The sequence below is a fragment of the Oculina patagonica genome, chromosome 6 (assembly GCF_052425735.1).
Source record: "Oculina patagonica isolate OP01 chromosome 6, crgOcupat, whole genome shotgun sequence".
NCBI classification, from domain to species: domain Eukaryota; kingdom Metazoa; phylum Cnidaria; class Anthozoa; order Scleractinia; family Oculinidae; genus Oculina; species Oculina patagonica.
This window is the reverse complement of record NC_135763.1, coordinates 6,330,050-6,355,428: the sequence shown is the minus strand read 5'-3', so window position 1 is coordinate 6,355,428 and position 25,379 is coordinate 6,330,050. Positions and strand designations below refer to the sequence as shown.

General features: G+C 39.1%; 2 protein-coding genes across 2 annotated transcripts in view; one reads left to right on the top strand and one right to left on the bottom strand.

The window, feature by feature from the left end:
* The window catches only part of LOC144656582 (uncharacterized), a 432,902-nt gene that overhangs the window by 302,859 nt on the left and 104,664 nt on the right, over positions 1 to 25,379 (bottom strand). The gene's annotated exons all lie outside the window — the stretch shown is intronic.
* Positions 1,126 to 25,341, top strand: LOC144658483 (uncharacterized). Its single transcript, XM_078518903.1, has 14 exons — positions 1,126 to 1,237; positions 3,999 to 4,424; positions 5,157 to 5,246; positions 7,059 to 7,134; positions 7,415 to 7,478; positions 7,954 to 8,038; positions 8,178 to 8,254; positions 9,800 to 9,836; positions 14,102 to 14,165; positions 15,473 to 15,583; positions 16,305 to 16,328; positions 18,009 to 18,123; positions 18,875 to 18,967; positions 24,540 to 25,341. The coding sequence occupies exons 2-14, from the start codon at positions 4,042 to 4,044 to the stop codon at positions 24,668 to 24,670; spliced, it is 1,350 nt and encodes a 449-aa protein (XP_078375029.1). The 5' UTR covers positions 1,126 to 1,237; positions 3,999 to 4,041; the 3' UTR covers positions 24,671 to 25,341.

Genomic DNA, 25,379 nt, shown 5'->3' with positions numbered 1-25,379 from the left:
AATTGAAAGTAAACTCTTATTCAAAAAAAGAGAACTGTAGTTGAAATTACCTGAAGATGGCAACTTTTCCTTGTCTTGTAATGTTGGAACGTAACCACTTAACTGGGAGGAAATACGAAATATTCCACACAGAGAAGTCCAGTTGCAATGCCTTACAGCTGCTCTTCATTCTAATTTTTAGGGAAAATTACTGTTTGTTTTGTTTTACATCATTACGAATTCCATTTGTCAAGTAATGTCTTGAAGTTGACGTTAATGTCTGGTTCCTGACGTTCTGTTTGCAAAACGAAAAACAAGGATATATTAAAGGCCCCACAGCGAATACTTTTTTGGGCAAAAAAGATAAAAAAAGTTGATCTATCTAGTCAAGATTAGTTAACTTACTGCGTTTAAATTTCATAAAGAGTTCAACATTTTTGTTCTAACTACAACGTGAACATAATGATTTTAAAATCAGCTGCCCAGCCAATTGAAACAACCCGCGATTAGCGGTTATTCCACGGTGGCGATTAAATTTCTTATTCCTGTACCCTCGATTAACTATCCTTCGATTACACCTTCGTCAGATCTTACTGATGTGCCATTTCACTGACAGCAGTTAGTGAGCTACGGTTTCTACTTTTCTAGCTTTTTCTCCACTGCCGGTTTTTTGTTTTTTGTTTTTTTTTTGGGGGGGGGGGGGGGGTGAAACATAATTCCTCCGTTTCGCGCTTGCGAACAGCGGCTAGGCATGAATAGATTGTGCTAATAAATTCAGGAAAAGTTGCTTCACAATATACCCAAAAGTTGCTCTTAAGTTGCTCAAATATCAAAAAGTTGCCACCAAAATTTAGAAAAGTTGCTTGCTCTCTAGAGTGAATTTTGCGATTTTTAGAAAATTGCCTAACTGCGGCCCATCAAGCAAGCAAGCAAGCAATTAAGAAAGCAATTAAGCAAGCAAGCAAGCAAGCAAGCAAGCAAGAAAGAAAGAAAGAAAGAAAGAAAGAAAGAAAGAAAGAAAGAAAGAAAGAAAGAAAGAAAGAAAGAAAGAAAGAAAGAAAGAAAGAAAGAAAGAAAGAAAGAAAGAAAGAAAGAAAGAAGGATTTATACGGCGCAACAGGGGCCTGGGTGCAATCCTTAAACTGACCAGAATGCAACGCGCCTTAAAAAAAAGATGGCTGCTGAACTCCGTAGTTTGGTCTCGTCACGAAGTAGACTAGGTTAGGTTAGGCGTACATCTTTATAATGTTGGAGTGAGGTAAGCTTATTACTGCGTTTCTATTATTTACACTCTTCGGTCTGATCACAGTGAGGGTTCTGTCAGCCATCAAACAAGTAAGCTTAAGCTTATAAGGACGTTCGCGCCAAAATTTTCTACTCGATAGACTTTTGTTTATTTTTACTGCGGCCAGATAAAGTGTCAGAAATGCAAAACACAAAGTTGCGATCACCAACTTCGTTTCAGAGATAAAGCGTGTGAGAAATTACCCTGATTTTTGAAATTGGAGGGCATCTGTTACGTAAATAGAGCGCTTTGGTTAAGAATTTGTGTTTCTACCTCTGCCATAAAGATGTTGGCAAAAGCGACTGCCATTTTGGTTATTATTCCTTGTGTTGATATCCTTTTTGTGAGACTTTACTCTGGAAAAAGGCATTTAAAACTGTCGTACGGCAAAACGAAAATCTCAAAACATGAATTTCAAACGTCAGTGTGACAATAAAAACAAACTTCCACTCCATGTATTTTTTTTTTAAATTTTTTTGCAAAACATAGATCTATATTAACAAAAGTAATCTGTTAAGAAAAATGTAGGGCCTAAAAAAGGGGTCACCCACCATTTAAGAAAGCAAACTGCAAGCGAAGTGAGCAGAACAGCCACCCACCCTATGTCCTTAGAACGTTTTTCAGCACATTGGCTCAATATATGGCATGGCATGACGTTGCAACATTGAATTACTTGCACATGTAGTGAGGATGTGCATGCATAAACAATAAGCGCGAACGTCCTTAAGATAACATACATATTGGTAGCCTAGTTTTAAGTTCCGAAAGTACTGGAAAGTAGCAACCCTCACTCAGGGACCCTCGTCAGAATCAGGTCTCTTTACACGACCCTGGGCTGGCAACTAGCCCGGGTCTGCTTGGCAAGTTAACCCTCGGACGTACAAGGGGGGGGGGGGGGGTGGATGCCACCCCCCCCCCCCCATAAGGTTTTTTCCAAATTTTGAAAAAACAATTTACTCTACTATGATGAAACTTTCAGTAGCTGTTCATTCATCCTTTGCGGAAATTTTGATATGTCAACTATGTGTCCATGATATTTGACGTTGCCATGGCAACGTCATGAATACTAGCAGGTCTTGCCAAAAATCGTCATTTTTACTATTTTTCTTATTTTTCTAGTTTTTTAAAACAGAAGTGCAAGATGTGTTTATTTTTACATTCCGTAGGCATTCTGGCTTGATTTTGCATCAATTTCCGTTATTTTCTGACTTTCTAAGAAAATGTTGAAATCCAAGATGGCGGATCCAAGATGGCGGCTCTAATGACGTCACGTGACGTCATATGACGTCACAGCCAATTAAAATTATGTCATCTTGTAGAGTAAGCTAAGGGCTTTCATCTCAGTTCAAAATAATTTCGCTACCCCTTAATATAACGAAAACTCCGGGGAGGGGTTCCATCCACCCCACCCTTGTACTATGGTGGGGGTGTGAGTTTGCTTGTACGTCCGAGGGTTAAGTGTAAAAAATAAATGTTATGAACCCGAGTTGCCTGGTTGTATCAAAGTTCTGTTCTGTACCACAATGCTGGCCAAGGTCAGCTTGTTGTCACCAAAAACTGGAAATGGTAACTATAAAGAAAAAAAATACCACTTTTTTTAACAAACCTTTGTCTCACTGAACGGTAGTGGCTTATAAAGAAAGGAGAAAGCAAAGAAACGTGGCTATTTTTGTCAAAATGTCAATCTGGGCTGGCTTTTCGTGGACTATTTACATGGTTGACTAGACTGGTCAACACAGATCGCAAAAAGGGTTACTTGGCAATGCAATTACTTTTTTAATTACTTCAAATAATAATATAGTCAAGTTAATTAATTAATTGTATATAATTATTAATTGAAATAAGGCTTGTATAAAACAAACATTAGGGCAGCTTGTATGTTAAAGTTTGTTGTACTGGTTAATCGATTATTTCCAATTGTTTCTGTAAGTAAAGTTCTGTTTAAGATCGTTTTGGAACGGTAAAGTACACATGATCTTCAGGAGCTTCACAGTGGTGAAATTTCATACAGTAGTTAGGCAATCAAGCCAGTTCAAGTAGGCAGCGACATGAAGCATTGCTTGTAAAATGTCATTGCAAAGGAATCAGTGACCATAATCAGTGGAATGGCGGATTGATGGAATGGCACTAATTTTCACACTGGTTTTCTTGCGGTTAGCTTCACCTCACTTTGCTTGTACGTGGTTAGCTTTTATTTCTTGGTTAGGGCAACATTTACATGTAGTATTGTCCTAATCAACAAAAAAAAAGAAAGCAAGCCATGGGGGTGAAGCTAACTGCAAGCAAACCAGGGTGAAGCTAAACACAAGCAACAGGGGTGAAGCTAGCCACTGGCAAACTAATGCCATTCTGTCATAACTACCATTCCGCAGAACAGGTTCACCTATTACAAGGGCCTTATCCATATACATCTCTATTGTAAAAAAAAAAAAAGAATCAAAGGCAAACTAAAAACAAAAATAGAACAAAAACAAACTACAGTCAACTCTCTCTTAACGGACACCTCTATAAGACGGACACCTCTTTAAGACGGACACCTGGTGTTGGCCCCGTCCCTGTCGTTTTTCAGTCATTTTACTGCAACTAAACTCCCTATAAGACGGTCACCTCTCTAACACGGACAGTTGGAGCCGTTCCCGACGGTGTCCGTTTTAGAGAGAGTTGCCTGTAAACATCTTTATTATTATGTCTTGATTTATCCTATTCTTTGATTTTGTTTCCAATTTCATGTTAGACTGAACAGGATTAGAAACACTCCTGACTCCATTTACTCAGAAATGGGTAACAAACAGAGTGGTAGAAGACGGGAAAGTCAATTGGTACGTCCACAATTTGCATCATCCATCAATCCTTTACTTCCACCAGAAGCTATTGTCAGACTCACTGACTGCTTGAACAGACTACCTATTGCTCTTGACAAAAGTGTTCGGGATGAAGTGATACGTCGTGTAGAACTGAAAGAGACAGAGGATGCCCCAGAAATTCTACTTAGGAAAGGCCAAGAGGCATCTGGAATTCATGTGCTGGTGTCAGGGAATGTAACTGTTTTCAGTGAAAACCAGAAGTTTGTCTTGAGGGAAATTCAAGTGGGTGATTGCTTTGGGGAGGTTTCTGTGCTGTATAATATGAAGTGCACAGCTGATGTGTGGTCATCTAACAGGTACATAATTATGTGCATGTCGGTTCTAGTCGTAGGCTCATTGGTCTCTAGGTTTAATCCTTCTGGCAGCATTTCATCAGGTTTCCCTAACTGAGGTGAAGTTACTTATTTGTTGAAGGTTGTGAAAATTGTTATCCGTCCTACCCAATTTTCCAGGATAAATGAGCAAAGTTTGAAAAGTCTGCCTGACATTTTATATTAAGAACAAAACCTTGTGCATGTGTATAACCCTGAAAACTTTCCTCTTCAACAGATTAATTGCACTAAGTCTGTGTCCGAGCCAAGTGGCCCATACAGCCAGAGCTTTTCCCGGTTTCTATAGCATTAAGCGACTAGGAGTATTGCTACCCCCCCCCCCCCCCGATGGGTTGCTAGTCCATCGCAGCCCTGGTTACCCCCCAGCAGTAAATTCGCCGGTACCCATTCATACTCCTGGGTAGAAAAAGGCACTATTAAAAGAGTAAAGTTTCTTGCCCAAGAACATAGCGCAGCGCCCCAGCCAGGCCTCATACCTCGACTCAGAGTCGAGCGCGCTATCCATTAGACCACCATGCCTCCCATGGATACATTGCGCTAGTACAGTAATTTTAATAAAACTACAATTGTATAAAATAAATATGCCTTAATTTGGCAAGTCACTTTTCAATGTCATGCATGATAATGGCAATAGTAACAAATTTTAAAATATTTTTAAAATGTGTTGTACAATTACCGGTATTATATTTTAACAAGGTGTGTGATATTACTTCTGAAGACCTCTGATGCTCGCCAGCTGCTCACGTTTCCCAGTGAGATAACTCTACTGCAGTGGTTTCAACAAAGGTTGGTGAAAATACTGTGTTAACTTCATACAGAATTGTTCTGTAGCAATTTCAAGTTACCTTATTTATTGTTACTTATTTTTGTGGGAACTTAATTTCGTGAAAATGGAACAGGCATATTTCGTAGGACTTTAATTAAGTGATTTGGCCAAAAAATACATTAAATATAAAACTAAATTTCACGAAAAATTGTCAAAATTTACTTGTCTGCATTAACAAACAGTAAGTCTTCTTTTCCACAGCAATAGTTTCCAATGACACTGAACAAAACCATAAAACATTTAATGAAACTTAAAAAATTTGGACGCTGTTCCTTTGTAACAAAGTAGAGCGAGTTTGAAGACTGAACCAAGATAATCATGTACTAGGAAACTCACTATAACGTTTAATCAATAATAATATAGAACGGTATTAAACTTTGCGTCGTTATTTTCGCGATCGAACGTTTTTGTCACGGGTCTTTAATTTTGCTTTTTTTTTTTCGAGAATCACTAAAATTAAGTTCCGCGAAAATAAGTAACAATAAGGAATTGTCATTTCTTCTTTCTTTTTTAACATGTTTTGTATTACCCCATCTAAGTTGTGTGGAGACTGAAGCCACAGTGACCTTATGGTTAGTGTCCTGGACCCTGGATTGAGCAGTCGGTTCAAGTCCTGCCTGGGGTCACTGCATTGTGTTCTTGGGAAAGACACTTCACTATAATTATAGTGCCTCTCACCACCCAGGTCAGGGTTAGTACGGGTCATGGAAACCAGGAAAGTCATGGAATTTTAAAATTTCATTTTCCAGGCCTGGAAAGTCATGGAATTTAAGTGTGGATCATGGAAAGTCATGGAAAATTGTATTGATTGTACAAAAAAACACTTATTAATAATTAAATTTGTGAAGAAAAGGGTAAGAAGGTTCCAGAAATCAAGATAATTTTTGAAAATCCAGGAAAAATGGTAAAATTTAGGTCATAAAAAAACTTTGAAAGTCATGGAAAAGGTCATGGGAAGTCATGGAATTTCAAAAGCTCAAAAGAGTATGAACCCCGCAGGTGTACATGTATATGTTGTGGTTTAATTTTTTCTTTGGTTTAAAATTTTTCAAACCAGTTTGATTTTTATTTTTCATTGTCTTATGTTCATTAACATAATCTGAAACAAAGGGAAATAAAAATCAAACTGGTTTGAAAAATTTTAAACCAAAGAAAAAATTAAACCACAACATATACATGTAAATGGGTACCAGCAAACTGTCTAAGTAATGCTTGGCATAACTCGTATCTGTGATGGACTAGCATCCCATCTAAGGGGAAGAAGAAATACTCCTAGTCACTCAATGCTACAGAAACCAAAATAAGCTCTGGCCTGATGTGCCTCTACTGGCTCAAAATCAGACTTAAACTTACCTATCTGAATTCAGGGTTAGTATGTGAAATATTTTATTTCTTGTTAACACTGCCAGAAATTTGATGTGGCCAAATTTAAAATATTAGTTTTCATAGCTTCTGTTCCCAGGCTAATAAGTACTGATAAAGCACTTGATAAAGTTGACAGACATTCAATCAAAGTTTATGCTCCATGGTCTGAAACATTTAAGATTCTATAATTTGCAGCATTAATTCAGGGCACTTTCTTCTTCTTCTTGATTATCATTTTCTTTAGTCTGCTCAATTAATCACGCACTTGTCATTTGCTGGATGGGATGCTTAAGTTTGTTTACTGTATGGTAGCTTCAGTGTCAGTGACTGCAATAAAGAAAAGTTGTTCTGTCAGTAGCAGATGTTATAAATGATATTTCCTCCAATGTTTTCAATGTCAATTGTAGGAGATACCTTGACACCAGTAAACTGTTTGACAACCAACAGCTGTCAAAGGAGATTGCTATAGATGTGTTACAAAAGGTTGGTAGACACACATCGTAACTACACTGTGTTTGCCATAGTTACTCAGGGACGGCGGGGCTGGGGGGGGGGGGGGTGCTTCAGTCCCCCCAGAATTTCCGAAAAAATAAAGACTTACTAAAAGAAGAGTCTTTTTAGCCCCCCCCCCCACTTCAAGTCACTAGTCAGCCCCCCCACTTGGAAAAATGCTCCGCCGTCCCTGTTACTATTGATCCCAGATGTCTGAGTTGAAATGACACGATTATAATAATTATAAAATTTACTGTTTTCTTCTTCTTAGTCCCCAGTGGTACACAGCTGGAGAAAAGAGTCTTTAGCATCTGTGGTCACCACCATAAAGCCAGGTCAGTTAATTTAAAATTATGTTTTTTAAAAATATAGATATAATGCAGTAGGTATTCTTAGCTTTCTCTGGTGGATGGAGAAGCAAATTTTAATATTAATGTTATTATTTATTTCACACCTTTTTGGTCATAAACTAGGTACGTATTTATTCAATTAAGCGCCCAACCTCGAATAAGCGCCCACTTTGAATAAGCGCCCACCCTGAAGGTAGGAAAAGTTAATACATGTAAGTGCCCAGCCTCGAATAAGCCATCTACTCTGCTGGGATATCCTCTGATTTTTTACTAAGTGATGGTAAAATTGGCCAACTACTTTGATAATAAAGCTGTATGCCTACTGTTACTTCAAAACTTTCTGAACCCCAAACTACATGTAATTAATTCAGGAAAAAAGAATTTACCAGACAGTTTAACTTAGAAATGCCATTGTGAAAAACTATTATCTTTACTTTTAATTAATTGTAAGTTTTTGCAGCAATTATTGTACTGTATCCTACTGACAGCATTATTTTCAAAGAAGGATGGAAGGGACAAGAAATGTTTGTTCTAGTTCATGGACAGTAAGTTATATTTAAATTATACAATAAACAATTGATAAATGTAAGTTTCCCTTTTTTGAAATCCACCCCTCTTCTTTAATTAGCAGTCAGTATGAATGTATGAATTGATCAATGATCAAGTTATTTGCTCTGTATGTAGGGTGAAGTTCTCAACTGGAAATCAGGAGCTTGCTACATTTGATGCTGGAGACAGAGGGTTCTCTTTTGGAGAGGAAGGTACCAGTGGAAATTATTGCCAACGAGTCAGGCCTTTTGGAAGACCAGAAGGCCTGACGAGGCGGCAGAATATAGAGCCGCGAGAAGATTTGTATATGCGAAAAAAATCTCAGAAACACTCCAAATGTCGAGTAATGTAAGTAATGCTATGTAATGTAAGGTAGATCGTGACGACACAATTTCTGATGTTTTTAGCCAATCCGTTCAGCAGGATCTGTTCAGCAGGTGCACACTTTGTTGTAGTTTGGCCAATCAGCGCGCTACTAATTTGTTCAGCACGTACATGATTTATTGGCAACTAAAATTCCCAGACAAGATGTGTCTCAGATAACAAAGAGGTTTCAAATCTGTTCGCTTCAAAAAGCCAATATTCCCAAACTAGAAAAAATACGAAAGAAACTTGAATTAAACTTTGTTTAGAATTTAATTTCATTTAAGATAAAGGCAAGGAATTAATGCATTTCAAAGCTTCAAGATTTCCAGAGCTTCGAAAATTTCGAAGTCATACAAATTTGCATGCATGATTAAGTTAGGTCTGGCTAAGTAAACAACACGGATTTTATCGATCAGAAGAGAGTTTTATTTCGTTTCTTGAATTTATAAAATAAATTCCCTATACTACATTTTTTCCTGGATTGTCCAGCGTTTTTTTCTCGGGAAACAGGGCCTTTAATTTTCCTAAAGCTAAAGCTGGTTGCCTGAAGGCAATATTTGCAGTGTCTCAACAACAACAATTTAACGTGACATTTGAGACATCACGCATTGCCCATGATGAATTATTCTCGGAATAATAAAATAAACTTGTTCCATCTTTGGCCTCAAACTTGTCCGAACAGGCTTTTACCTTTTAAAACCTCAATTTTTTAATACTTATGTGCTGAATGGATTCAACTGCAGTGTGGAAAGTTTGAAATGCTTTGTTTTGGCAAATCTTTGTAAAAGTTTGCTTTTTGTTTCGTAATTTATTTTCCGTGTTCAGTGGCTCATAGCCACTTTGATTAAGACCTATAGGACTTTAAAACAGCGGAAACCTCTCCAAAATAGCGGCATCGGACAACAATGGCTTGAAACTCTCAAATAGCATGAAGTTTACAAGATTTCTCACTAAATCTTCACTACTTTGGTTTTATTTTAGAACTTTTTCCTCATTTAGCTTTCATAAAATCCCATTTTATTCTATAAACATTCAAGCTTTTCAAAGAAAACGCGCAATGTTTATTGATCAACCAAAATCATAAAGTGTCCCGTTGTACTCGTTGGCATTTCTACCGATAGGTATCACTAGTTGATATAAATATTATGCACCTTTTATTTGCTGTTTAGCCTTTTAAGAAAGGTCCAATTTTGTGGAAAGGTGCCTTTAACTAGCTAAACACCCATCAGCAGGCTTTTTCTTTTCATAGTCAATGATATTATTAACAATATTATTTATTACATTTGAAGCTGGAGCATTAGATGCATAATTTATATGTGTTTCAGACCCCCATTGGATAATCAGCCATAATGCCATGCCCACCTTCTTATGATATTATTTTTGCTGTGCAGGTTTCTTTACTGGAACTGAGAGGAGATCCACCGTCAGGTTAGGACAGATGCACAGCATGAAAGAGAATTATTTTAATGGTCATACATGTTTCTCTGATTATAATTGGTGCTAGAAGGATAAACAATCTTTCCCAGTTTCAGTGATAAACTACTTGGTGATCTCTAGTGAATGTTACAGTTAGTCTTGTGACAGTGTTCAATATACAGTATTACCCTGCTATCTTTGATATTTTTTACAGATTCTACCCTGAAAACCTTATCATACATCAACATGTATCTGTGTGTTGCACCCTACCATATCTTGTCCCATGATGGTACCTGCCCCTCCTAACCCATTCAGTTTCTCTCAAGGCTCCATAAACACTCTGACCTGTAAGCATTTTAGTGGGGAGGAGGGGGGGGGGGGGGACAATGAGCGCCAAAAGTGTTGAGACAGTTGGCACTTTTTGAGTACCTTGGACAAATTTTACCCCTCACCCCTTCAATATAACCCCCTCCCCCCGAAACAATGTTGTATTTGTTATCTGCAAGACTTGCCTCGTTTGAGTACAACATTGAAAAGGGGGGAGGGGGAGTGGTTCAGAATCGGCAGCAGATTAAAGGTGAAAAAACGGGAATTTTAAATTAGTATCAATTTCATTCAACTGTCTCAAGGACTTTTGACGCCCATTGTCTGAAAGGGAAATCTAGCTTTTTGCAATAATTATAAGTGCAAACTAAGAATCCATGGAAATACAATGTTTCGTGGACTAAGACGCATTTTTCTGATATATAACATAACGGGTTACCACGGGTAACCACGGGTAACCAAACAAATTAAAAGGAATAAGAGTATCTTGTTTATCAACTATTTTGGTTACCCGTGGTTACTCGTGGTTACCCGTTCATTTCGAGAAAAGAGGCCGTTTTTCACATGTTATTGACAAGCTGTTTGTTGAACAATCACGGATAGTTGCGATTCCATTCAATTGCATGCATTTTTACGTGATTAAATGAATAATATCGTCAATAATAACGTGAAAAGCCGTCAGAGTCACGGGCATGTGACGTTTTACGTACCAGTTGCGTGACACCGTCACACAAGGCGATCGTAGGTTCTAAAATGCGCGAAATTAATCGGTGGAAAGTAATATATATTCGATATTTGTACCCTGTCCATTGTTTACTATTATTTAATCCATTGTCTTGTTCATACTTGCAATTATTCTGGAAATTACGCCTTATCTAGAGACTTCACGGTATCGGAGATACGTCCTCAAAACAGACCAAAGGTTATGAAAGTTATATGTTCTTCTTTAGTGCATCGTCATGTAATTAGATTTACCATGTTAAAAATACTTCTTCTTTATCTAAGAGATACGCAATGCGTCCTGTCCACAAGCTGTCATCGCATTCAAGTTTGATCTTTCGTGCAATTTGTAGAATCTTTTTCACATTCCGTCTGTAAATAGTCCCTTTTGCCGTGCTTCAAGGAACTTATACCATTTGCTACGACAAAACATTGTCCTGTTCTGAAAGAAACGTGTCTTGCGCTGGCGCCTGCTTACCGCATTAGTTTCTAGACAGTAAATCGACCCATCCCATTCCTTAACCTTGGGATTTTTCTAAGACTAGACCGCTTTTCCCGGGAACACAGTTTTTGGTGGCGTCCGATAGCTTCCCTCGTCACGCACGCTCGATTTTTTCCTTTGCTCTAAGCAGCTTTAAAATGCGATACAAAAACCCCGAGATATTTAAGGTTGTTGCATAATTTATTTGGCACCTAATCCTAATAATTTCTTTGCAAAGCAGACATACGCACGTGTTTCAACACAAATTCTAGCCTTAAAAACGATTTGGCCTTGTTTATGCGCAGGTCTAGCCGATTTGTGACGTCATCGCCAAATTACAATAATCACGATATTTACGCGCTAATTAATCTTTCGTAATGCAGCGCAGTACCAATGTGATCACCTGATTCTAAAGAATAATATATGTTTGTGTCCATGTTATGTAGTTTCTTATTTTCAAGATATACCGAAAATTCACCTTCAGACAATGAGCGCCAAAAGTGTTGAGACAGTTGGCACTTTTTGAGTACCTTGGACAAATTTTACCCCTCACCCCTTCAATATAACCCCCTCCCCCCGAAACAATGTTGTATTTGTTATCTGCAAGACTTGCCTCGTTTGAGTACAACATTGAAAAGGGGGGAGGGGGAGTGGTTCAGAATCGGCAGCAGATTAAAGGTGAAAAAACGGGAATTTTAAATTAGTATCAATTTCATTCAACTGTCTCAAGGACTTTTGACGCCCATTGTCTGAAAGGGAAATCTAGCTTTTTGCAATAATTATAAGTGCAAACTAAGAATCCATGGAAATACAATGTTTCGTGGACTAAGACGCATTTTTCTGATATATAACATAACGGGTTACCACGGGTAACCACGGGTAACCAAACAAATTAAAAGGAATAAGAGTATCTTGTTTATCAACTATTTTGGTTACCCGTGGTTACTCGTGGTTACCCGTTCATTTCGAGAAAAGAGGCCGTTTTTCACATGTTATTGACAAGCTGTTTGTTGAACAATCACGGATAGTTGCGATTCCATTCAATTGCATGCATTTTTACGTGATTAAATGAATAATATCGTCAATAATAACGTGAAAAGCCGTCAGAGTCACGGGCATGTGACGTTTTACGTACCAGTTGCGTGACACCGTCACACAAGGCGATCGTAGGTTCTAAAATGCGCGAAATTAATCGGTGGAAAGTAATATATATTCGATATTTGTACCCTGTCCATTGTTTACTATTATTTAATCCATTGTCTTGTTCATACTTGCAATTATTCTGGAAATTACGCCTTATCTAGAGACTTCACGGTATCGGAGATACGTCCTCAAAACAGACCAAAGGTTATGAAAGTTATATGTTCTTCTTTAGTGCATCGTCATGTAATTAGATTTACCATGTTAAAAATACTTCTTCTTTATCTAAGAGATACGCAATGCGTCCTGTCCACAAGCTGTCATCGCATTCAAGTTTGATCTTTCGTGCAATTTGTAGAATCTTTTTCACATTCCGTCTGTAAATAGTCCCTTTTGCCGTGCTTCAAGGAACTTATACCATTTGCTACGACAAAACATTGTCCTGTTCTGAAAGAAACGTGTCTTGCGCTGGCGCCTGCTTACCGCATTAGTTTCTAGACAGTAAATCGACCCATCCCATTCCTTAACCTTGGGATTTTTCTAAGACTAGACCGCTTTTCCCGGGAACACAGTTTTTGGTGGCGTCCGATAGCTTCCCTCGTCACGCACGCTCGATTTTTTCCTTTGCTCTAAGCAGCTTTAAAATGCGATACAAAAACCCCGAGATATTTAAGGTTGTTGCATAATTTATTTGGCACCTAATCCTAATAATTTCTTTGCAAAGCAGACATACGCACGTGTTTCAACACAAATTCTAGCCTTAAAAACGATTTGGCCTTGTTTATGCGCAGGTCTAGCCGATTTGTGACGTCATCGCCAAATTACAATAATCACGATATTTACGCGCTAATTAATCTTTCGTAATGCAGCGCAGTACCAATGTGATCACCTGATTCTAAAGAATAATATATGTTTGTGTCCATGTTATGTAGTTTCTTATTTTCAAGATATACCGAAAATTCACCTTCAGACAATGAGCGCCAAAAGTGTTGAGACAGTTGGCACTTTTTGAGTACCTTGGACAAATTTTACCCCTCACCCCTTCAATATAACCCCCTCCCCCCGAAACAATGTTGTATTTGTTATCTGCAAGACTTGCCTCGTTTGAGTACAACATTGAAAAGGGGGGAGGGGGAGTGGTTCAGAATCGGCAGCAGATTAAAGGTGAAAAAACGGGAATTTTAAATTAGTATCAATTTCATTCAACTGTCTCAAGGACTTTTGACGCCCATTGGAGGTCTGAATACTTAAACCAGATGTGATCATTGGATCCATATTATTGCTGTGACTGTAATTGGATTCTTCTTCAAGCTCTATTTTAGATCAGGTATCTTGCACACTCTATTTAAATACTGTGGAGATTCATCTCACCTCACGTCACCTACCCACCCCCCACCCTCCCAAAACATGTAAACGGTAAAGTAACCATTAATAAATGAGTACATGCTTATTAGAAAAGCCGCCTGCTAACACAATAAAGATCACCTGCCATTGTTTTCTGTAGACTTTGACAGCAGACTCTGGGTTTCACCACTTTCAACTACCATCTGATAAAAACCTAGAGCTTGTAGTACAATTATAGGTATATAATGTACATACATGTACTCCACAGGGCGGCTGGGCCATGCCAGGTTATTATGCTACGAGAGGAAAACTTCCATGATGCTGTTAGTCAGGTGTGTATAATTTATTATTTTCATATACCGTATTTATTCGATTAAGCGCCCTGGGCGCTTATTAAATTTTTGGACCTTTAGGGTGGGCGCTTATTCGAGGTGGGCGCTTATTTGAGGCTGGGGGCTTATTAAATTTTCACTATTTTTAGCAAGTAGTACGTTTATTTTGCAAGAAAACAATGTATAATAACTAAACGTGAAGGTGTACGAAAGCTGAATTTTTAATGTTCATTGAAAGTTTCAGTAAAAAAAGCTTAAAAAAAACGCGGTCTTCGCGATAGTCTCTTAGTAGTACTTAGTCAATTTTAATCTCAACTTTAACAATAGTCAAACTTTCCTCTTGTGCCCTCATTTTAGGGGGGTGGGGTGGGCCCTTATTCGAGGCTGGGCGCTTATTAACTTTTCCTGCCTACAGGGTGGGCGCTTAGTCGAGGTGGGCGCTTATTCGAGGTTGGGCGCTTAATTGAATGAATACGGTATTAAACACTTTGCACTTCATGCAATTATACACAGTGTTATTTTAAGGCCGGCACACACTAGGGGACTAGTTGCAGGGACTTGTCGCAGGGACTTGCTTCGGGGACCAGTCCCATAGTGTGTACTCGTATTTTGCATCAAAAGTCTAGTCGCAGGGACCACATTTTTGGTCCCTGCGACTAGTCCCACAAATTAAGCTGGTTTGATTTCTGGGACTAGTCGCAGGGACCAATAGTCCCACAAATCGGTCAATTTTCTAGTGTGTACACACTAAGGGACAATTCCCTGCGACTAGTCCCCTAGTGTGTGTCTAGCTTTAAGGGAGAGTAAGTGCTAGACACAGATCTACCAGCACGTTCAAATTGTTTTATACAAGTTTGTAATCTTGCAGCTTTTTTGCTAAAGATTTTGATTTTATGAGCAGAAAAAATACATGGATCTTTTTGTATCACTGAAAACATTGTTATGCAGTAATAAGTTTAATTTTTTAATTACAGTAACTTGGCACTGTTTAAATCAGTAATTATATAAATTGGATTGAGTGGAGTACAGTTCAGGGAAAAATTGCACAATTTATATGATGAGCACAAATCACTTGACTTCTGAGTTGTATGATCAGCCAAATATGATGATGTTAAAATTGGGCATTCGCATGATCATTGTGTCAATTCCTTGACAAAAAAAAATAATAGGTTTGCAGAGAACCAATTGATCATAAACAAGATTTTTTTATTGCATTATTAACACTTACAGATTAAGTTGCTAGAGATCATCAACTACAACAACAACAATAGCAACAACACATTCTTATTACAAGTTTCATTGCACAGTTCACAACAGAGGCAGCATTGCTCCAAGAGCTAAGTGTCAAGTGGAAACAACAGGTCAATCAGAGAGATGGCAGGCTGTACTCAAAGTATGGAGGAGCCTTGGATTTGGAGGTTTGACCCTGTTTGTTATCTTGTGGATATTGAACTTTAAGTGCAAGCACATAAGTCCATGAAAACAGTCAGACCAGATCGATGATTAAAAAATAATGTTGAACACATTCCTGCATTTTTACTTATCTAAGTTAAAGTGGACACTAGGCCAAGTGGGTCATGCTACCAGCAATTTGGAGGAGGAGTATTTCTCCCCCCCCCCCCTTCCCTGGATGGGATGCTAGTCTGTCACAGAATTGACCCCAACAGCAAATTTGCTGGTACCTATATACAGCTGGGTGAAGAGAGGCACTGTGAAAGTAAAGTAATTTTGCCCCAGTCTAAAACACAATGACCCTAGCCAGGGCTCAAACCCAGACTACACAATCTAAAGTCCAGGCCCCGGTTGTTCGAAAGCTGGATAAAGCTATCCACTGGATAAATCGCTATCCAGCACTGATAAGTGTTAGTGAAACATACTAACACTAGCGATCCACCCGATAGTGATTTGTTCGGTGGATAGCATTATACAGCTTTCGAACAAATGGGGCCAGCATGCTATGAACAAGCATTAGGCCACTGCAACTACCCTCAGGGATGGATGATCAAAAATGACAGAAAACGTTTAGCATACTCGTGCATGCATTTTAACTCATTTCCCCATGCAGAATGCTTCTTTTCAATAAAGCAGTTTATGTCAAATTATAATGTTCCTTCTTTCATTATCTTTTTTCCTTTTCAGATCTTTAGGATGACTTTGAAGCAGGTGAGTAATAGCATAAGAAATGTCAAGTAGAAACTGTATGAAGAAAGATCAGTGTTAATCAGCCTGTGGCACCGTCATCCCGAATCGTTCATACCACATCCCTCATCCTTTATCCCTCATCCCTCACCCCTCATTTCATATCCCTCATCCCACATATCCTTCATGCCACATCCTGTATCCCTTCATCCCTCATCCCTCATCCTTTATCCCTCATCCCACACCCAACATGCCTCACCTTATATCCCTTTTCCCTCATTCCTCATCCTTCTCCCCACATCCCTCATCCTTTATCCCTCATCCCTCGCCTCTCATTTCATATCCCTCATCCCACATATCCTTTATCCCACATCCTGTATCCCTTCATCCCACATCCCTCATCCTTTATCCCTCATCCCACACCTCTCATTTCATATCCCTCATCCCACATATCCTTTATCCCACATCCTGTATCCCTTCATCCCACATCCCTCATCCTTTATCCCTCATCCCACACCCAACATGCCTCACCTTATATCCCTTTTCCCTCATTCCTCATCCTTCACCCCTCATCCCTAATCCAATATCCCTCATTCCACACCCAACACGCCTTACATGTACCTTCTAATCCTCTGTCGATCATCTTCCATGCTTTATCCTTCTTCACTTCTTTTCTTTTTCCTTTTATTTGAACCTTGCAATTGTATGACAGTCTTTGCTTACAACTGTCAAAAAAAAAAAATGCTTGAGAACTTCGCTTGACTTTTCCTGTTGCGACGAACGTTAAAGGAGCAATGTCACGCGGATATTTTGTCATTTTTCTGATTACTTCCAAATTGAAGGAAACCTCTTAATAATAGTTTTCTAACAAAGAAAAAAAAGGAGTAATAAAAACGTGAAAATAACGATGTTATAAGGATGTTTTTCGACTGACAAAGATTACGACAGAAACTGATCCCAGATTATGAATGACAAACTTGAAAAAACTTGCCAATTTTTTCAAGATGTGTTGTCTGTGACGTAGCTCCTTTAACCCTCGGACGTACAGGGGGTGGGTGGATGCCACCCCCCCCCCCCTATAAGGTTTTTCCAAATTTTGAAAAAACGATTTACTTTACAATGCTGAAACTTTCAGTAGCTGTTCATTCACCCTTTGCGGGAATTTTGATATGTCTACCATGTGTCCATGGTATTTGACGTTGCCATGGCAACATCATAAATACAAGCAGGCCTTGCCAAAAATTCGTCATTTTTTACCATTTTTCTTAATTTTTTCCCAGTTTTTTAAAACAGAAGTGCAAGATGTGTTTATTTTTACATTCCGTAAGCATTCTGTCTTGGTTTTGCATCAATTTCCGTTATTTTCTGACTTTCTAAGAAAATGTTGAAATCCAAGATAGCGGATCCAAGATGGCGGCTCTAATGATGTCACGTGACGTCATATGACGTCACAGCCAATTAAAATTATGTCATCTTGTAGAGTAAGCTAAGGGCTTTCCTCTCAGTTCAAAATAATTTCACTACGCCTTAATATAACAAAAACTCCGGGGAGGGGTTCTATCCACCCCCCCCCCCACCCCCCTTGTACGATCGTGGAGGTGTGAGTTTGCTTGTACGTCCGAGGGTTAACAATCAACGTTTTTTTTTTCAAGAAGTGTGTGCAGTATCATAATCATCACTCAAGTCATGCGATTTTCTTGACAGACAGAAGAATTCAAAGCTTGTCCACCAGGATTCCTGTACATTCTCGCTCTGTCCATGGTTATCAAGGAAGTACAAGCTGATGATGTTATGTTGTCAACCAGACAGTACCAAGAAGGTTGGTCTACTTTTTTCTTATTATTGGTGTTCTGTGAGTGGTTCACTTGTTTTGGAATGGCAGATGCAATGCGAGCAGCATTAAACAAAAGAATATCTCTCAACCTTGTTTCTGTACACCCCGTCCCCTAAGAAGCAAAACCCTGTGAAATACAGCTCATGGACTGAAAATATTTGGTTGTGTTTTGTTTGCAAATTCAACAACACCTTTCACTTTCAGTCTTAATCCCCATCTGATTGACAGGAATTTATGCTGTATGTATGTATGCTGAATCGTGTCCGATATAATTAAATAAATGATAAGGTTGTAAGCGACGTCATAAAATCCTCATTATAAGCAACTCAACACAAGTAAACATCTTAGACATTGGCACAAGTTCTCAGGGGCAGATCGAGGCCCGGGAGGTTGCCCCTCCCCCTTCCCCCTGAGATGACATGCGACTTTCAAATACAACTGGTATTCTGTAAAGAAATAATATGTGGTTTATTGGTTCACGCCCTACTAAGAAAAATCTTGGATACCCCTGTGCCCAGTTGCATAAAGCAACTTAATATAAAGTGGGATTTTCTGCAACTGCTCCTTGCGTTCCTCCGAATGTTTTTGCAGCGTCATGGGTCCATAATAGCACGGGCCGTGAAAATCCTCTGGAACACAGGGAATGGTTGCAGAAAATCCCACTTAATCTTAAGTTGCTTTATGCAACCGGGCCCTGGTTCTTTACTGATACATGTATTTTGCTTTCGGTCTCAAGGCGGTACCCTGTTTGTAGTCCTACAAGGAAGTGCAGAAGTCATGGAAGAAAATACGCCCACATCCCTCACAGTGGATCTTAAACAAGTATTTTGTAAGTAACTTACATTAAGAAGCAAGCAATGATACATTTAAGTGCTACCGACTGGAATTTTCGAGAAAAAAATTTCAAAACTCCGATTTCGCATTTCTTCATATTCAGTCAAAAGAAACCCTTTGGTGAACTATTTACAAAAATGACATTTAAAATTTTCAAAGGGTTTTTATATTTGAGAAAATCGGCAAAAGGTTAAAAGGCCGTTTTCGCGTCCCCGCCACCATAAAATTTTGTCGAATTTTTGTGGGTATTCAAAACACTCGTACGGAAAGAAGGTTGAACGTATGAAATTTATCTTTGGCAGGTATGCGGGGCATCCAATATACTACACAGAAACCTAAAAATATTGCGAAACGATGCAATTAAACAGATCTTTTTTAAAGCCCGAAAATTGGTATTTTGAGCACTTTGGTAAACACTTGAAACAAGGGTAACTTTGATGGCAAAAATCGTGTCCTGGTACATCGAAATTTGGAATAAAATATAGATCGGCGTCAAGTACTATTATGGTACTGTAACATATAAAAAATCCAGCCCGGGTAATTGAAAAACCACCCGTTGAGAGAAGTAAACGCATAGTGAACATTTCATGTATTGACTACAAAAATTGTCACGGTCACGCAACACTAGTAAACACATTTCAATCTGATTTATTCAATGTGTTTTAGTTTTGCTCACTTTGGCTACAGTTTATGCTCGAAAAAGTCTACCTATCTTATGTATAATTTACTGTTTTGTATTCATATAAAAATTAATTGTAGAGGATGGGATAATTGATCTGACCAAGTTTCGTGTCATATTTACCGACTTTGCCGCTCACACTGTGTAACTCGCACTGTGAAAGAAATAAAACAATTCAAAGCGAAATGTCTTCACAAAGTAGTCTCGAAGCGTGTCATATTTTATTCTGGTGGTTCTGTTTCATTAAATTACTAACTATTTAACACTGGTAAAAGTTATTTTTAGTTCCGGCTGTATCGATTCTGTAAAGTTTTTCGAATACCTCAGTCTGTGTGTCAACAACATGAATTTTGCAAATCGTGTTCATAAACAAGATGATGATCTTATCGACAAGCGTATCTATAGGAGAACATCGCAAAATGAAGTAGCTGTGTTCAACTGCTTGTATATTTTCCTTTTAAGAGTGCGGGTCCTCGACTTGATATTATACGCCAGAACTGATACATGTACATGTTTACCAAGAACTGCAAGAACTGGAATTAGATGTCTGTCTGAATGTCTGTTGATTTCCTGTTTAACAATAACAATAAAAAAAACACTCTTGGCTATAAAGCAAAAGATACTATACCACTAGCAGCAGCTTACCATACATGTCCAAACATAAAAAGTAACGATTCTCGGCTGGTTGAGCAAATACCAAACACATTCCTGACACCCGGGGGGGGGATTCCCATATGAAACGGACGGGGATGCTCGTCGGAAATTTTGAAAAGAACCCCTAAAAGAGACCAATCTGGGTGTGGCTCAAGCCTTTCTTGACCCCTAAAAGATACCAAAAAACTAAGAATGGAGTTTATATTTGTATATTTCTTCGTGTGTAACCCTAAACGAGACCATTATGGCTAAAAATATTGGCGTTTTGGGCATTTTTTCCCGGAACACCCTAAGCGAGACCAAAAGTCCGAAATTTACACCCCTAAGCGAGACGACGAGCATCCCCGTCACTTTCATATGCGAGTCCCCCCCCCCCGGGTCCTGACATTCGAAAAGGCGAACTCCACAGCCGTTGTCAGCCGTCGTCACGCTCTCCCCTTCGCTCCACTGTTCCCAAGCTGTCTGCCTTTCTCCCGTTTGCAATTTTTACACAGGTTCTCTGACTTTTTACCGCATTCACAACCAATCTCGACTCCCTCTTTGTACCTCCAGACTCTTAAAATCAAATTCCATCCTTTGGATAGCGGGGAAAGGGAAGGTTTTATACGGGTGTTGGGCGGGGGGAGGGGGGGGGGGGGTAGGGGGTCAAGGTTTATTTTGTCATTGATCTTATTGTCCCACAAAGTGACTGACCAGATTACCAGAATTGCAGAAGTAATCGTTACCTTAAGGTTGCTATTTTTAGGGGCTACTTATTTAAGCCATTTTTCTGAGCAAGATTTAGTGACTATTTAATTTAGCGATTTCAGAATTTGTTTTTTTAGGCCAGGCTCTTGTGTGGGAAATGGTCCAGGCAAACTCTCTTTCGAAGAAAAATCTGTGGCAGCTACAATTCTTTTGCAATGAACTTGGACTAGCTGTTCCTGTACCACAAGTGAGGAAAAGGGCTCTTTATGTGGTCCTGTTGCAAGAACTTGTCCAGGAATGTAGTTGCATGAATGCGGGACCAAGTTAAAATGCTCTGTGTTCTGTTGCGTCTGCAACTATTAAAAACAGTGGCGGATCAAGGGGAGAAGCCATTGGGCCCTGGTCCCCATTATTTTTAGGCTAAACCGAGGCCCACGGGACCAAGAAAAATCATCTTCAAGAGCTAATTTCAGGTAAGGATGATTGGGGGCCCTACCTACCTAAAGGTCTGGATCCGCCACTGTTATAACTAGTACACATAAGCTAGCTCCTAATAAATTGTCCAATACTAAGTGTCGTCGTACTAGCCGTGCATTTAAAATTACTGTTTTATACACCTCGAGTGACTTCTAGTACACGCATCTCCAAGCTACGTGAGATCCGACAAAGAATTGTGCCAAAGTCTTCCTAACGTTGTGTGGCCCTCTGCATTTAATCGTCCCACATATCCTAAAATAAGGCAAGGGGCAAACCTTCAAATACTGAGAAGTGGAGACAGGAAATGATTTCCGACCAATTTTTTTCTGCAAGGTTGGTCCTTTTCTTCTCTCTACTACAAGGTTTTTTTTCGCTGTTGTTTTTTTTTTTTTTTTTAAGTTAAACCTCTCTTCCTGAATTCCTGTCCACCTCAGTATCTGAGGGCTGAGGGCCAACCCTTAGCTAGTTCCCAGGCTGCTGTCAGTACAACATTCCTCAAGGGTGCAATTTTAAACGGCTTCTAATTTTAGTGATTTAAGCGAGTAGCACGAAAATCGCTAAATTTAAAAGTACTCGCTAAAATTAGTCTTCGTCAAATTTAATACTCGTTAAATTTTAGTACCTCCCTCCCCCTCCCCAAAGGAAAATAAATTAATCATAGTAGTCGACATCAAAAATTCTTTTAAGAAATGGATATCGAAACTTTGTTCTTTCTGACAATGCCGTCTAGTGATTCTGTTCTTTTACTGAACATTTATTTCCATCTCAGCTATTACTTTATGAAATACTGGTTTACACTGGGTATCTTTTTTTCTAGGGCCTGCTGTTTTCAGTTTTTTTAAAAAATCTGATAATCGCTAAATTACATTGTCGCTAAATCTTGCTAAAAAAAATCGCTAAAATTACTACCATCTTAAACCTTAAGGTAACTGATTACACCAGGTAATCTGGTCAGTCACTTTGTGGGACAATAAGATCAATGACAAAATAAACCTTGACCCCCTACCCCCACCCCCCCCCCCCCCCCCCCCCCCCCCCACCCAACACCCGCATAAAACCTTCCCTTTCCCCGCTATCCAAAGGATGGAATTTGACTTTAAGAGTCTGGAGGTACAAAGAGTGAGTCGAGATTGGTTGTGAATGCGGTAAAAAGTCAGAGAACCTGTGTAAAAATTGCAAACGGGAGAAAGACAGACAGCTTGGGAACAGTGGAGCGAAGGGGAGAGCGTGACGACGGCTAACAACGGCTGTGGAGATCGCCTTTTCGAATGTGTTTGGTATTTGCTCAACCAGCCGAGAATCGTTACTTGTTATGTTTGGACATGTATGGTAAGCTGCTGTTGGTGGTAGAGTATCTTTTGCTTTATAGCCAAGAGTGTTTTTTTTATTGTTATTGTTAAACAGGAAATCAACAGACATTCAGACAGACATCTAATTCCAATTCTTGCAGTTCTTGGTAAACATGTACATGTATCAGTTCTGACGTGTAATATCAAGTCGAGGACCCGCACTCTTAAAAGGAAAATATACAAGCAGTTGAACACAGCTACTTCATTTTCCGATGTTCTCCTATAGATACGCTTGTCGATAAGATCATCATCTTGTTTATGAACACATACTGTATTTGCAAAATTCATGTTGTTGACACACAGACTGAGGTATTCGAAAAACTTTACAGAATCGATACAGCCGGAACTAAAAATAACTTTTACCAGTGTTAAATAGTTAGTAATTTAATGAAACAGAACCACCAGGATAAAAATATGACACGCTTCGAGACTACTTTGTGAAGACATTTCGCTTTGAATTGTTTTATTTCTTTCACAGTGCGAGTTACACAGTGTGAGCGGCAAAGTCGGTAAATATGACACGAAACTTGACCTTTGTATTTTTGCGGTCAGATCAATTATCCCATCCTCTAAAATTAATTTTTATATGAATACAAAACAGTAAAGTATACATAAGATAGGTAGACTTTTTCGAGCATAAACTGTAGCCAAAGTGAGCAAAACTAAAACACATTGAATAAATCAGATCGAAATGTGTTTACTAGTGTTGCGTGACCGTGACAATTTTTGTAGTCAATACATGAAATATTTACTATGCGTTTACTTCTCTCAACGGGTGGTTTTTCAATTGCCCGGGCTGGATTTTTTATATGTTACAGTACCATAATAGTACTTGACGCCGATCTATATTTTATTCCAAATTTCGATGTACCAGGACACGATTTTTGCCATCAAAGTTACCCTTGTTTCAAGTGTTTACCAAAGTGCTCAAAATACCAATTTTCGGGCTTTAAAAAAGATCTGTTTAATTGCATCGTTTTGCAATATTTTTAGGTTTCTGTGTAGTATATTGGATGCTCCGCATACCTGCCAAAGATAAATTTCATACGTTCAACCTTCTTTCCGTACGAGTGTTTTGAATACCCACAAAAATTCGACAAAATTTTATGGCGGCGGGGACGCGAAAACGGCCTTTTAACCTTTTGCCGATTTTCTCAAATATAAAAACCCTTTGAAAATTTTAAATGTCATTTTCGTAAATAGTTCACCAAAGGGTTTCTTTTGACTGAATATGAAGAAATGCGAAATCGGAGTTTTGAAATTTTTTTCTCGAAAATTCCAGTCGGTAGCACTTAATCAACCGTGGGGAAATGCCTGAAAAAAGTTTCGAGGGCTTTGAACACCGGGTTCAAATCCGTGACCTCCACGATACCGGTGCGATGCTCCACCAACTTTCACTATGAAGCAACTGGGAGCCAAGTGATTTTTGTGGGTTCTATTTTTCCCATGAAGGAATAGATGACAGAATAAATGAAATGATGCCGCCGTGCTAAACAATTTCATCAATTCTGTTTTACTTACATTCGCCATAAGAGAACGTTTCGCTAGAAATCTTCAAATGATTAACCGATAATACCATACTTCTGTTAAAATCCGAGGAAAATAATACTAGAATTCTTAAATCCAGTTACATAGATATGTTGCTCTGTAGGTAGGCTGAGGAATTTTTTGGACTCCTTAAATGGTGGTCAGTTGTTCATAATCCTTTTCATCCCCTGTAGGGAAGAATGACAGCATGCCTGGCCGGGGCTGGGTGAAGGCAACAGAATTGTGCGTGGCGGCCTTTTTCCCTGAGGAGGCAGTGAGAGAAGCGGAGAACACATTCCCGGATGTTGTCTTGCCAAGACCCTGAGCGAACACGCCTTTGTTTCAACCGATGGGGACAGCGTTCTCCATCGCCAGACTGCCTGGCTCCTAGCGGTGTAGAACATAGGACCGGCTTTCCATCGCGCTCGAATTCCACCAGTGTCGGTGACAGCCACCGAATCGAAATCCAAGAAGATCAGATTTTATAGTGAGTGGGTTATCAACCCCCTACTCACCCCAGTCCTGTAGGACCCGTTGAGCTGTCCTTACGAGTACCGTCTTCGTGTTCGTAGCCTTCTAATTGTAAAGAACAGGAAGATGCGGTTCTACATGTATATCACTGATAACTCGGTTCAGTGCTGTTTCTATCGTGGTTCCACGTCTCCTCTATACGTTATGCAATTCTGAGTGCCCGGCGGGAATCAAACCTTAGTGTTGTAGCTTAAACGATGCAAGCCAGAAACATTAGAACCTGTTTGCCGAGAAGCCTTGTCTCTTCTTCGTTGCTGTTTCCTAAATCTGCTTCGCGACAATATGGTAAAAATGGATTTTGAGGACCAAGAACATTAAAGTACAACTGCAGCTGCGCTTTGTGTTCCACTTTTTTAAAGAACTCAAACTGGAACATTTTACGCAGTTTAAAAATTTCTTTTCTTATTGTATTACTGTTTTGGTGAAGACAAATGTTATTGTTGTTAAATAAAGTGTGTAATGGGTTGTCGTCGTTGTCATTCTTGTTGGAAAATAAGCCGCGA

Excerpts from the sequence above, each read along its gene's own strand:
- LOC144658483 (XM_078518903.1), top strand. The coding sequence starts at position 4,042 with ATGGGTAACAAACAGAGTGGTAGAAGACGGGAAAGTCAATTGGTACGT. Across the intron at positions 5,247-7,058 it reads CTGCAGTGGTTTCAACAAAG|GAGATACCTTGACACCAGTA; the intron begins GTTGGTGAAAAT and ends TGTCAATTGTAG. Across the intron at positions 8,039-8,177 it reads TTTGTTCTAGTTCATGGACA|GGTGAAGTTCTCAACTGGAA; the intron begins GTAAGTTATATT and ends CTCTGTATGTAG.